The sequence below is a fragment of the Thalassophryne amazonica genome, chromosome 6 (assembly GCF_902500255.1).
Source record: "Thalassophryne amazonica chromosome 6, fThaAma1.1, whole genome shotgun sequence".
NCBI classification, from domain to species: Eukaryota; Metazoa; Chordata; class Actinopteri; order Batrachoidiformes; family Batrachoididae; genus Thalassophryne; species Thalassophryne amazonica.
In genome coordinates this window covers 20887965-20900989 of record NC_047108.1, presented here as the reverse complement: position 1 = coordinate 20900989, position 13025 = coordinate 20887965, and the positions used below count along the sequence as shown (strand labels likewise).

Genomic DNA, 13025 nt, shown 5'->3' with positions numbered 1-13025 from the left:
AGCACTTCTCCTTTGCTGAGATAATCCATCCCACCTCACAGGTGTGCCATATCAAGATGCTGATTAGACACCATGATTAGTGCACAGGTGTGCCTTAGACTGCCCACAATAAAAGGCCACTTTGAAAGGTGCAGTTTTATCACACAGCACAATGCCACAGATGTCGCAAGATTTGAGGGAGCGTGCAATTGGCATGCTGGCAGCAGGAATGTCAACCAGAGCTGTTGCTCGTGTATTGAATGTTCATTTCTCTACCATAAGCCGTCTCCAAAGGCGTTTCAGAGAATTTGGCAGTACATCCAACCAGCCTCACAACCGCAGACCACGTGTAACCACACCAGCCCAGGACCTCCACATCCAGCATGTTCACCTCCGAGATAGTCTGAGACCAGCCACTCGGACAGCTGCTGAAACAATCGGTTTGCATAACCAAAGAATTTCTGCACAAACTGTCAGAAACCGTCTCAGGGAAGCTCATCTGCATGCTCGTCGTCCTCATTGGGGTCTCGACCTGACTCCAGTTCATCGTCGTAACCGACTTGAGTGGGCAAATGCTCACATTCGCTGGTGTTTGGCACGTTGGAGAGGTGTTCTCTTCACGGATGAATCCCGGTTCACACTGTCCAGGGCAGATGGCAGACAGCGTGTGTGGCGTCGTGTGGGTGAGCGGTTTTCTGATGTCAATGTTGTGGATCGAGTGGCCCATGGTGGCAGTGGGGTTATGTAATGGGCAGGCGTCTGTTATGGACGAAGAACACAGGTGCATTTTATTGATGGCATTTTGAATGCACAGAGATACCGTGACAAGATCCTGAGGCCCATTGTTGTGCCATACATCCAAGAACATCACCTCATGTTGCAGCAGGATAATGCACGGCCCCATGTTGCAAGGATCTGTACACAATTCTTGGAAGCTGAAAATATCCCAGTTCTTGCATGGCTGGCATACTCACCGGACATGTCACCCATTGAGCATGTTTGGGATGCTCTGGACTGGCGTATACGACAGCGTGTACCAGTTCCTGCCAATATCCAGCAACTTCGCACAGCCATTGAAGAGGAGTGGACCAACATTCCACAGGCCACAATTGACAACCTGATCAACTCTATGCGAAGGAGATGTGTTGCACTGCATGAGGCAAATGGTGGTCACACCAGATACTGACTGTTATCCCCCCCAATAAAACAAAACTGCACCTTTCAGAGTGGCCTTTTATTGTGGGCAGTCTAAGGCACACCTGTGCACTAATCATGGTGTCTAATCAGCATCTTGATATGGCACACCTGTGAGGTGGGATGGATTATCTCAGCAAAGGAGAAGTGCTCACTGTCACAGATTTAGACTGGTTTGTGAACAATATTTGAGGGAAATGGTGATATTGTGTATGTGGAAAAAGTTTTAGATCTTTGAGTTCATCTCATACAAAATGGGAGCAAAACCAAAAGTGTTGCGTTTATATTTTTGTTGAGTGTACATACCCTTATAATATTAGTTAACTTATTTTTATATTTCTTATATCTATTTTCTGCTTCCTTAGTCCTTAGTTTTATGAATTCTTTATATAGAGTATTTTTCTTTTTACATGCATTTTGTAATCCTTTCATCAACCATGACCGATCTTTGAATTTTTGTTTTCTACCGTATTGTTTTACTGGACAATTTTTTCATATACTGATGTAAATATTTTTAAAAAAGCTCCATATGCTCTATCAACATCACCTTCACTGTATACCTCTTCCCAGTTTTGCACCTGTAATTCATACTTCAGTGTATTCATCTTTACCTCTGTTCGCTCTCGCCTGTATTTTAGTTTTTCCTCTGGCTGATTCCTCCAGTGGTTTCTGTTATAAACAATGAAAACTGGTAAGTGGTCACTGATGTCATTGATTAGTAATCCACTCACTGTATTGTTTTCAATATCACTGGTGAATATATTATCGATTAAGGTGGCACAATGGGATGTAATTCTACTTGGCCTAGTGAATTTTGGATATAAACTCATGCTGTACATTGTATTGATAAATTCATCTGTTATTTTATGCCTGTTTGGATTAAGCAGATCAATATTTAAGTCACCACAAATGAAGACAACTTTTTGATTGGTTTTTGAGAACATTTCTCCCATCCAGTCAGTGAATGCTTCAATACTTGACCCTGGTGCTCTATATATACAGCTGACTATTACATTTTTATTTTTTCCTTCACATATTTCAATAGTTATACATTCTAATAAGTTATCAATCACAGCTGTCATATTTTCTACTACTTTATAATCCATGTTCTTATTCACATACACAGCCACTCCTCCTCCACTCTTATTCTTTCTGTTTACACAGTTAAATTCATATTCATCCAGTTCAAAATCCATTCCTTTATCTGCGTTGATCCACATTTCTGATATAGCAGTTATATTGAACGTTTTTTTAAATTGACTTAAATATTCCTTGATGTTATTAAAGTTTGCATACAGATTTCTGCTGTTGAAATGAATTATTGATAATTTATTATATGTTTTAATGGTCTGATTGAACTGTTCATCTGTGTAATAGCAACAGCTGTCATTGATGTTTGAGAAAAAATTATTGTCCGGATCTATATCATGTTCCACGTCCAGTAAATTATGATCCATGTATTTAAATGTTGTCAATTCCAGTTTTTCATTATCAACAATTGTTTGAATTCTATCCCTCTTGTCTCCAGATGTAGATGAATAAGTTCTTCCAGTCTGCGTCATGGTGCTGCGTTATGTTTGAGTCATCATACCTCATTATCCATATTTGTCCAGTTCCTCCATGTTCCTCATTACCATAACTTTGGCTTGCTCTGACGTCCCATTCAATTTGATGAATATTTTACAGTTTGATGTCCATGTATGCTGAATTTTTCCCTGTTTTTTTAAGAGGCGAGCTTTCCTGGCAATGTCTGCGTTTTGTTTGGTCAGATGTTCATTGATGAATACGTTCGATCCTTTCAGTTTTCTTCCTTGTTTTAACAGTGCGATTTTATGTTTTCTGTGAACTTCATGATAACAGCTCGTTTATCGCTGTCATCTCTCCGGGGCAGAGGGTGGCACGCTTCAGTATTATTGAAATCCATTTCAATTCCTTTGGACTGTAGGAAGTCAGCCACCTGTTGTTCCACAGAGCTGACATCTTGCTCACTGGGCTCCCCCCCGCTGTCGTCGGTCACCACCCGTGCGTATGACTGGGGTTTGATACTGAGCCCGGTGATAATGACGTCATTCATCGTGGTGTATTGTTCTAACTCAGCAACACGGTTCTCCAGGTGCACCAAACACCGGTCCTTCTCGGCATTCTGGATCCGGAGAGCCTTTACCTCCTCCACCAGGTCCATGATGGATTTCTGCTGCATTTTTACAACAGAAATCTCCTCAGACAAAAAGTCCAGACAGAGACTTCTTGATGTCATCACCCTCCTCCGCCGTCAGTGCCGTCTTCTGACCCATAGCCAGGTGGTCCCGCGCTGGCGGCTCGAGGCCTCGGTGAATCCATGCCGGTGGCTCCGTGCTGATGGTTCCGTGCTTCTCGGTGCTCGTGGGCCTGTTTGGTGAACTCCGGTGCTGCTGTGGACTGAACTGGGTTTCCGACGGCGACAAGGGCTGGGCTGGGAATCTGGCTCCGCTGCGGGGCTTGGTTTTTGGCCTCTGAGGAACTGCGGGCCAGAATGGATCCGTGACGCTGCCGCGAGGCCTAGCTGGACCTCCGACGCTGCCGCGGTGCTCTTGCGTGCCTGGGCTGCTGGGTTGCTGGCCACCGAAGAACTGTGGGACGAGATGGAACTGCGATGCTGCCGTGAACCGGGATGGCAGTTGTTCAACAGTCCGGGGTCTCCGTCATATTTTGCGCTTCATAATGTGCCACACATTTTCAATGGGCGACAGGTCTGGACTGCAGACAGGCCAGTCTAGTACCTGCACTCTCTTACTACAAAGCCACGCTGTTGTAACACGTGCAGAATGTGGCTTGGTATTGTCTTGCTGAAATAAGCAGGGATGTCCCTGAAAAAGACGTTGCTTGGATGGCAGCATGTGTTGCTCCAAAACCTGGATGTACCTTTCAGCATTGATGGCTCCATCACAGATGTGTAAGTTGGCCATGCCATGGGCACTAACACCCCCCATACCATCACAGATGCTGGCTTTTGAACTTTGAGCTGGTAACAATCTGGATTGCCTTTTTCCTCTTTGGTCCGGAGGACACGACATCCATGATTTCCAAAAACAATTTGAAATGTGGACTCGTCAGACAACAGCACTCTTTTCCACACTGCATCTGTGCATTTCAAATGAGCTCAGGCCCAGAGAAGGCGGCGGCGTTTCTGGATGTTGTTGATGTATGGCTTTCGCTTTGTACGAGGGCTGTCAATAAAGTATAGGTCCTTTTTATTTTTTTCAAAAACTATATGGATTTCATTCATATGTTTTTACGTCAGACATGCTTGAACCCTCGTGCGCATGCGTGAGTTTTTCCACGCCTGTCGGTGACGTCATTCGCCTGTGAGCACTCCTTGTGGGAGGAGTCGTCCAGCCCCTTGTCGGAATTCCTTTGTCTGAGAAGTTGCTGAGACACTGGCGCTTTGTTTGATCAAAGTTTTTTCTAAACCTGTGAGACACATCGAAGTGGACACGGTTCGAAAAATTAAGCTGGTTTTCAGTGAAAGTTTTAACGGCTGATGAGAGATTTTGAGGTGACACTGTCGCTTTAAGGACTTCCCACGGTGCGAGACGTTGCGCTGCGCTCTCAGGCGGTGTCATCAGCCTGTTTCAAGCTGAAAACCTCCACATTTCAGGCTCTATTGATCCAGGACGTCGTGAGAGAACAGAGAAGTTTCAGAAGAAGTTGTTTTCAGCATTTTATCCGGATATTCCACTGTTAAAGGAGATTTTTTTAATGAAAGACGTGCGGACGAGTCCGCGCGTCGGGACGCAGCCGGCGCGGAGCGGCGGCACAGGAAAAACACCTCCGTGTTGATAACCATTTGTAAAATCCAGGCGGCTTTTGATGGCTTTCAGTGGAGTGAGTATATGAGAAATTGTTTAACAGCTGGACATGTTCCAACTTGTCCTTAAGGCTTCCAACGGAGGTGTTTTTCCTGTGGCGGAGCGTCGCGGCGGCTGCGTCCCGACGCGTGGACCCGTCCGCACGTCTTTCATTAAAAAAATCTCCTTTAACAGTGGAATATCCGGATAAAATGCTGAAACCGACTTCTTCTGAAACTTCTCTGTTCTCTCACGATGTCCTGGATCAATAGAGCCTGAAATGTGGAGGTTTTCAGCTTGAAACAGGCTGATGACGCCGCCTGAGAGCGCTGCACGACGTCTCGCACTGTGGGAAGTCCTTAAAGCGACAGTGTCACCTCAAAATCTCTCATCAGACAAAGGAATTCCGACGAGGGGCTGGACGACTCCTCCCACAAGGAGTGCTCACAGGCGAATGATGTCACCGACAGGCATGGAAAAACTCACGCATGCGCACGAGGGTTCAAGCATGTCTGACGTAAAAACATATGAATGAAATCCATATAGTTTTTGAAAAAAATAAAAAGGACCTATACTTTATGGACAGACCTCATATGGTAGAGTTTTAAGTAGGACTTGTAGATGTAGTGACGAACTGTGTTAACTGACAATGGTTTTCTGAAGTGTTCCTGAGCCCACGCAGTAAGATCCTTTACACAATAATATTGTGTTTTAATGCAGTGCCGCATGAGGGATTGAAGGTCACGGGCATTTAGTGTTGGTTTTCGGCCTTGTCACTTAGATGTTGAAAGTTTGCCAGATTCTTCGAATCTTCTGATTATGGACTGTAAATGATGGAATCCTTAAATTCCTTGCAACTGAATATTGAGAAATATTGATCTTAAGCTGTTGGACTGTTTTTTCATGCAGTTGTTCACAAAGTGGTGATCCCTGTCCAATCTTTGCTTGTGAACGGCTGAGCCTTTTGGGGACGCTCCTTTTATACACAATCATGACACTCACCTGTTTCCAAATAGGTGAGTGTACACCTACACACACACACACACACACACACACACACACACACACACACACACACACACACACACACACACACACACACACACACACACACACACACACACACACACACACACACACAGACTCGCTCACACAGACACACACACTCGCATAGACACACCCACACACACACACACACACACACAAAACAGACACACACAGACTCGCTCACACAGACACAAACACTCGCATAGACACACCCACACACAGGCACACTTGAAACAGACACGCACAGACTCACTCACAGACACAAACACTCAGACTGCTCCTCCCAAATGCAGGACCAACAGACTGAAAAACTCAGACTGTACAACTCCTCACTCAGGGGGAGGAGGAGTAACAGGAAGACAGAGGATGGGAAGGAGAGGGTATCCTCAGTCCAGTTTAGCAGCTCTGCTTCCCTGCTGAACACAGCCTGGACTAAGAACTGCCTCATTTTCCTGAGGTGCTTGACAGTTTGAGAACCACTTTGAGGCTGATGTCAGACTAGACGTCACCTGTTTAAAGTGTTGCGCTCCAAGAACTTTCCTGACAATTTCCCAACAGTTATATAAAACTACTTGTATTTGTCCAGTTTAGTCTAATCTAGTTTAGTCTGGTTCTTTTATCAGAACCATGTTTGCTTACGAAGAAGCAATGGCCAATTTTTAATCCATAGTTTGCTGTTTCAGGTCACCTGATCTTTAAGCCCCACCCATCAGACTCATTTAAAGATTGTGCTTAAGTTCTTAAATCCACACAGTACCCTTAGGCCCTATGGTACAGTACCGTGGTACAAAGGAGTCGGTTTTCTGCAGGGTGGTCGGGTCCAACTCAAAGAGCGAGGCGATGTCATTCCCATGAGGCACTGAAACCAGCTTGTACTTGATCCTCTCTGAATATAAACGCTTGTTGCTGTGACGGCTCTCCATCTACAGAGAGGTCAAAGGTCAGAGTTAAAAGCTGTCACCCACTGAATACCAACAAGCAGCCTTATAAGGAGAGCTCAGAGAGCACCTACCTCTAACTGGGAATAAGAACAGTGAACCTCCATCTTACATCCACCTAGTGCAATAACAGCCAACTCCTATTACCGCTGCCTGGTCTAACAACAGCCAACCACGGTTACCGCTGTCCAATCTAACAGCAGCCAACCACTATCACCACTACCCAGTCTAACAACAGCCAACCACCGTTACCGCTGCCTCATCTAACAACGGCCAACCACTGTTACCACTGCCTGGTCTAACAACAGCCAATCATCATTACCGCTGCCTGGTCTAACAACGGCCAACCACCGTTACCGCTGCCTGGTTTAACAACGGGCAACCACTATTACCGGTGCCTGGTCTAACAACAGCCAACCACTGTTACATTCACTCGGTACCTCCATCCAGTTAATAGCTGTCACCCACTGTTACCACTGCCCGGTGCAACAACAGCCAAACTTTGTTACCGCCACCCAGTATAACAACGGCCAACCACTGTTACCACCATCTAGTGTTACAACAGCCAACCACTATTACCGGCATCCAGTCTAACCACAGCCAACCATGTTACATCCACCTAGTCTAACAACAGCGAACCACTGTTATGTTCGCCCAGTACCTACATCCAGTTAACAACTGTCACTCACTGTTACCACTGCCCGGTGCAACAACAGCCAAACTTCATTACTTCCACCCACTGTAACAATGGCCAACCACTGCTACCACCATCCGGTGTAACAACAGCCAACCACTATTACCGCCATCCAGTCTAACCATAGTTAAGAACCATGTTACATCCACCTGGTTTAACAACAGCCAACCACTGTTACCGGCATCCAGTGTAACAACAGCCGATCACTATTACCACCATTCAGTGTAATAACAGCCAACCACGATGTCACATCCGTCTGGTGTAACAACGGCCAACCACTGTTACTGCCATCCACTGTAATCACAGCCAACCACTGTTATCTTCCCCTCGTGTTACAACTGCCAGCCATGGTTACCTCCATCCAGTTAACAACTGCCACCCACTGTTATCGCTGCCCGGTGCAACAATAGCCAAAATTTGTTACAACTGCATGTGTAACAATGGCCAACCACTGTTACACTGGGTGGAGGTAACAGTGTTTGGCTGTGATTGGTACTGTTACCTCCACCCAGTGTAACAACAGCCAACCACAGCTAACCACCATGTTACATCCACCTGGTTTAACAACTGCCACTCACTGTTACCACTGCCCGGTGCAACAATAGCCAAACTTCATTACCTCCACCCAGTGTAACAATGGCCAACCACTGTCACATCCATCTGATGTAATAACAGCCAACCACACCACAATGTTACATCCACCTGGTGTAACAACGGTAAACCACTGTTACCGCCATCCAGTGTAATATTGTATGTCAATGAGACAAAGACCAAAAAACAGAAATCAAACTTTTAGCAAACACCTCTGACCATGTGAACGCCTGCATCATTTTGAGGGCAAGGCGGTGTGGCTTGCCCACTGACAGACAGAACAGAGAGTTTGAGGTTGTGGACTCACTGAGGTTGAGATCTCAGCTCCGTCTCCTTTATAACCTGGGTTCTCCTGAAGAACAAAGTCTTTAGTGCAACACTCATACAAATGTCACTCTGCATGCAGCAACAGCACAAAAATCAACATCACACATTCACTGATGTTGCCATAGTTACCTCAGCAGCCAAGTAGTTGCCAGTCGCCAGGTGTTTGAAGCGATAGAGACTGTTCCAGTGTCCAGCCCCACCACGACACGGGTCATGATGGACAACCTGACAGACCAATCAGCAGTCACAGATCCATCTGTGTATCACATGTGTGTATGTGTCTGTGTGTATTTGTATATATATACACTCAACAAAAATATAAATGCAACACTTTTGGTTTTGCTCCCATTTTGTATGACATGAACTCAAAGATCTAAAACTTTTTCCACATACACAATATCACCATTTCCCTCAAATATTGTTCACAAACCAGTCTAAATCTGCGATAGTGAGCACTTCTTTGCTGAGATAATCCATCCCACCTCACAGGTGTGCCATATCAAGATGCTGATTAGACACCATGATTAGTGCACAGGTGTGCCTTAGACTGCCCACAATAAAAGGCCACTCTGAAAGATGCAGTTTTATCACACAGCACAATGCCACAGATGTCGCAAGATTTGAGGGAGCGTGCAATTGGCATGCTGACAGCAGGAATGTCAACCAGAGCTGTTGCTCGTGTATTGAATGATCATTTCTCTACCATAAGCCATCTCCAAAGGCGTTTCAGAGAATTTGGCAGTACATCCAACCAGCCTCACAACCGCAGACCACGTGTAACCACACCAGCCCAGGACCTCCACATCCAGCATGTTCACCTCCGAGATCGTCTGAGACCAGCCACTCGGACAGCTGCTGAAACAATCGGTTTGCATAACCAAAGAATTTCTGCACAAACTGTCAGAAACCACCTCAGGGAAGCTCATCTGCATGCTCGTTGTCCTCATCGGGGTCTCGACCTGACTCCAGTTCATCGTAGTAACCGACTTGAGTGGGCAAATGCTCACATTCGCTGGCATTTGGCACGTTGGAGAGGTGTTCTCTTCACGGATGATGCAAAGGAGATGTGTTGCACTCCATGAGGCATATGGTGGTCACACCAGATACTGACTGGTATCCCCCCCCCCCCCAATAAAACAAAACTGCACCTTGGCCTTTTATTGTGGGCAGTCTAAGGCACACCTGTGCACTAATCATGGTGTCTAATCAACATCTTGGTATGGCACACCTGTGAGGTGGGATGGATTATCTCAGCAAAGGAGAAGTGCTCACTATCACAGATTTAGACTGGTTTGTGAACAATATTTGAGGGAAATGGTGATATTGTGTATGTGGAAAAGGTTTTAGATCTTTGAGTTCATCTCATACAAAATGGGAGCAAAACCAAAAGTGTTGCGTTTATATTTTTGTTGAGTATATATATATATATATATATATATATATATATATATATATATATATATATGTCTGTGTATTTGTATGGGTTTTTGTGTGCATTTCTGTGTTGTTTGGTGCTGTCAGGGTTTGTTTGGTTTTCTGTTTTATTTTGTTCTTTTGTTTGTTTATTCTCTTGCTGGGGTTTTCTGCTTGGGTCTATCTGGTTCTCCTCTCTCTCTCGCTCTCTCTCTCTGTTTGGGTGCTTTCCATACACACCTATTTCTGATTTGCTGATTATCACCTGGGGTTATATATGCTCACTGGGTGTGTTTGTCCCTCACCAGTTTGTTGTGCCTTCAATCCAGCTCTGTACCTGCATTTGTATTCCTGCCTGCTTCTGTGTGTTCCTGACTTCCAGCCTGTTGCTTCGACCACGCCGTTTCCCTGATGTTTTTGTACTGCTGCTTTTTCTGGACTGCCTACTCATGTACCAACCTCTGCTATCCACCACAGTAAAGCCTGTTAAAAGCAAGAGCTGTTTGCTCGAGCTGTGCTTTTGTGTCCTGCAGTTCTTGACCATTCACCCTGATAGAACAAACTGGCCAACGATGGACACAGCCAGTTCCGACCTGTTCCAGCTGGCGGTACACCACCACAGTAAGCAGCTCGCACAGCAACAAGACCACCTCACCGCTCTTTCTTCTGGGTTAAGCGACCTCGCTAAATGCCAGGACTTGTTAATGGCATTGGTCAGCACTCAGGTAGGTCAACTACTGGATGCTTCTCAGGCCTGGTGACATCAGACCATTTATCACTCAGTGTGAGCTGCTCATGTCATGTAAGTTCCTGTCTGACAGGACGAAGATAGCTTACATGATTTCTCACCTGACTGGTCATGGTGTGGGCAACAGCTGAGTGGGGTCATCACTCCAACACCTGTGCCTCTTTTCCAGCATTCACCGCTGCTCTGCAATTATTTTTTGAACACACATCTCCAGGGCGTGAAGCTGCTCGCACTCTGATGAGGCTGAAGCAGGGTGGACGCCGAGTCACTGACTATGCCTTAGACTTCCGCATTCTTGTGGCCAAGAGTGAATGGAATCCCACAGCGCTCCATGACGTCTTCTTCCAGGGGCTTGCCGAAAATATCCAGGACCAGCTTGTGGCCATTGATCTGACCGAAAACCTCGATGAGCTCATCGCTCTCGCCATCCGGACCAACGGCATCTTCAGGATCGTCCGCGTCATGCCACCTGGCTACCTGACCGATGCGCCGCTCTACCTCCCATCCGCACCTTCTCTTCCAGCCACGTCAGCATGGATTCTCCACACGGCAGCACAGAGGAATCCATGCAAATGGGTCACACTCGTCTTCCTTCCACTGAGAGGTGGAGACGTCGAGAAGACGGATTTTGTTTTTACTGTGGACATTGTGGTTACATGATATCCAATTGTCAGGCCGGAGGTGCCACTGTGTGGCCAAAATCCAACTAACGGGTGAGTCTAAATTCTATTACTCCATCCTCAGCACAAAAAGTCATTCCGGCTAAATTGTCTTCTGAAAATTTGCCAGTTTCTGTCTCAGATTTTGTTGTGGTTTCCGGTTCTGATGCTAACTGATTTTGTCCTTTCTTGCCAAGTCCCTCTACCTGAAATTGTTTAACCTCTCAATTTCTCTGGTGGTGCGCACTGTGGATGGCCATAAATTGGGGTGTATTAATCACTGAACAGAGTCCATTTCCATGACAGTGTCAGAGAACCACACTGAATTAGACAGTTTTCACATATTTGACAAAATGACTCATCCGCTTATTCTGGGGCACCCCTGGTTACAGCAACACAGTCCTAACTGTAAAAGGGAGAAATCGTTTCTTGAGGTTCAGCTTGCAATCCAATCCAATCCACTTTATTTATAAAGCACATTTAAACAGACCCGAGTCTCTAAAGTGCTGCACAACAAAAGCATAGACACGGAAAATAGCAATAATAACAATAAAATAGATAAGATAAAATAATACATAAATAGACAAAACCATGATAAAAAAAATTAATTTCAATAAAATAAAAATAAAATAAGACACAAGGACCGTACAACTCACGTGGTGTTAAAAGAAAAGGAATAAAAATGGGCCTTAAGACGGGACTTAAAACACTCCACAGTGGAAGCAGATCGGACATGTAGGGGCAGAGCGTTCCAGAGTCTGGGACCGACCATGGAGAAGGCTCTGTCCCCTCGAGTTTTAAGTCTCGTCCTAGGCACCATGAGCTGGGACTGGCCCTCGGACCTCAGAGCTTGTGCTGGAGTGTAGACCTGGAGGCAGTTGATGATATATTGTGGGGCCAGTCCATTCAGAACTTTAAAAACAAACAAAAGTATCTTAAAATCAATTCTGAAATGTACAGGGAGCCAGTGCAGAGAAGCCACAATTGGGGTAATATGCTCACGCTTTCTGGCCCCTGTTAAAAGTCGAGCCGCTGAATTCTGGACTAACTGCAGTCAGGAAAGTGTGTTATGGCTAATCCCCGAATAAAGTGCATTGCAGTAGTCTAAACGAGAAGAAATAAAACTGTGCATGACTTGTTCAAACAATTTAAAAGTGATAAAAGGTTTCACTTTTGATAAAAGACGAAGGTAAAAAAAAACTCAATTTTAAAACCGCGTTAACCTGTTTATCAAATTTAAGATCGCTGTCTATGGTGACACCAAGGCTGGTGACTTTGGGACGCACAAAACTTTGGAGAGGTCCCAAGTCAAAGCGGGAATTGTCAAACAGAATTATCTCAGTTTTCCCCCGTTAAGTTTTAAATAATTCTGTGCTAACCAAGCCTTGACATCACTGAGACAGTCGAGAAGGGGTGTCAGGGGGCAGTGGTTATTCTTGACAATCGGCATGTAAATTTGGCAGTCATCAGCATAAAAATGGTATGACATGCCATGTTTTCTAAATATCTCCCCGAGTGGGAGGAGATACAGAGCAAAAAGAATTGGGCCTAAGATAAAACCCTGGGGGACACCGCACTGCAGGGGAGCAGAAGAGGAGCAGGAGTTCC

The 13025-nt window shown here is 45.4% G+C and overlaps 1 protein-coding gene across 1 annotated transcript in view; it reads right to left on the bottom strand.

Moving 5' to 3' along the window:
* The window catches only part of itpr3 (inositol 1,4,5-trisphosphate receptor, type 3), a 230263-nt gene that overhangs the window by 119661 nt on the left and 97577 nt on the right, over positions 1-13025 (bottom strand). Inside the window, exons 7-9 of the mRNA XM_034171879.1 lie at positions 8727-8822; positions 8578-8622; positions 6828-6970 (exon numbers count right to left, since the gene is read on the bottom strand). Coding sequence (XP_034027770.1) covers positions 6828-6970; positions 8578-8622; positions 8727-8822 — 284 coding nt within the window. The remainder of the gene's footprint in view (positions 1-6827; positions 6971-8577; positions 8623-8726; positions 8823-13025) is intronic.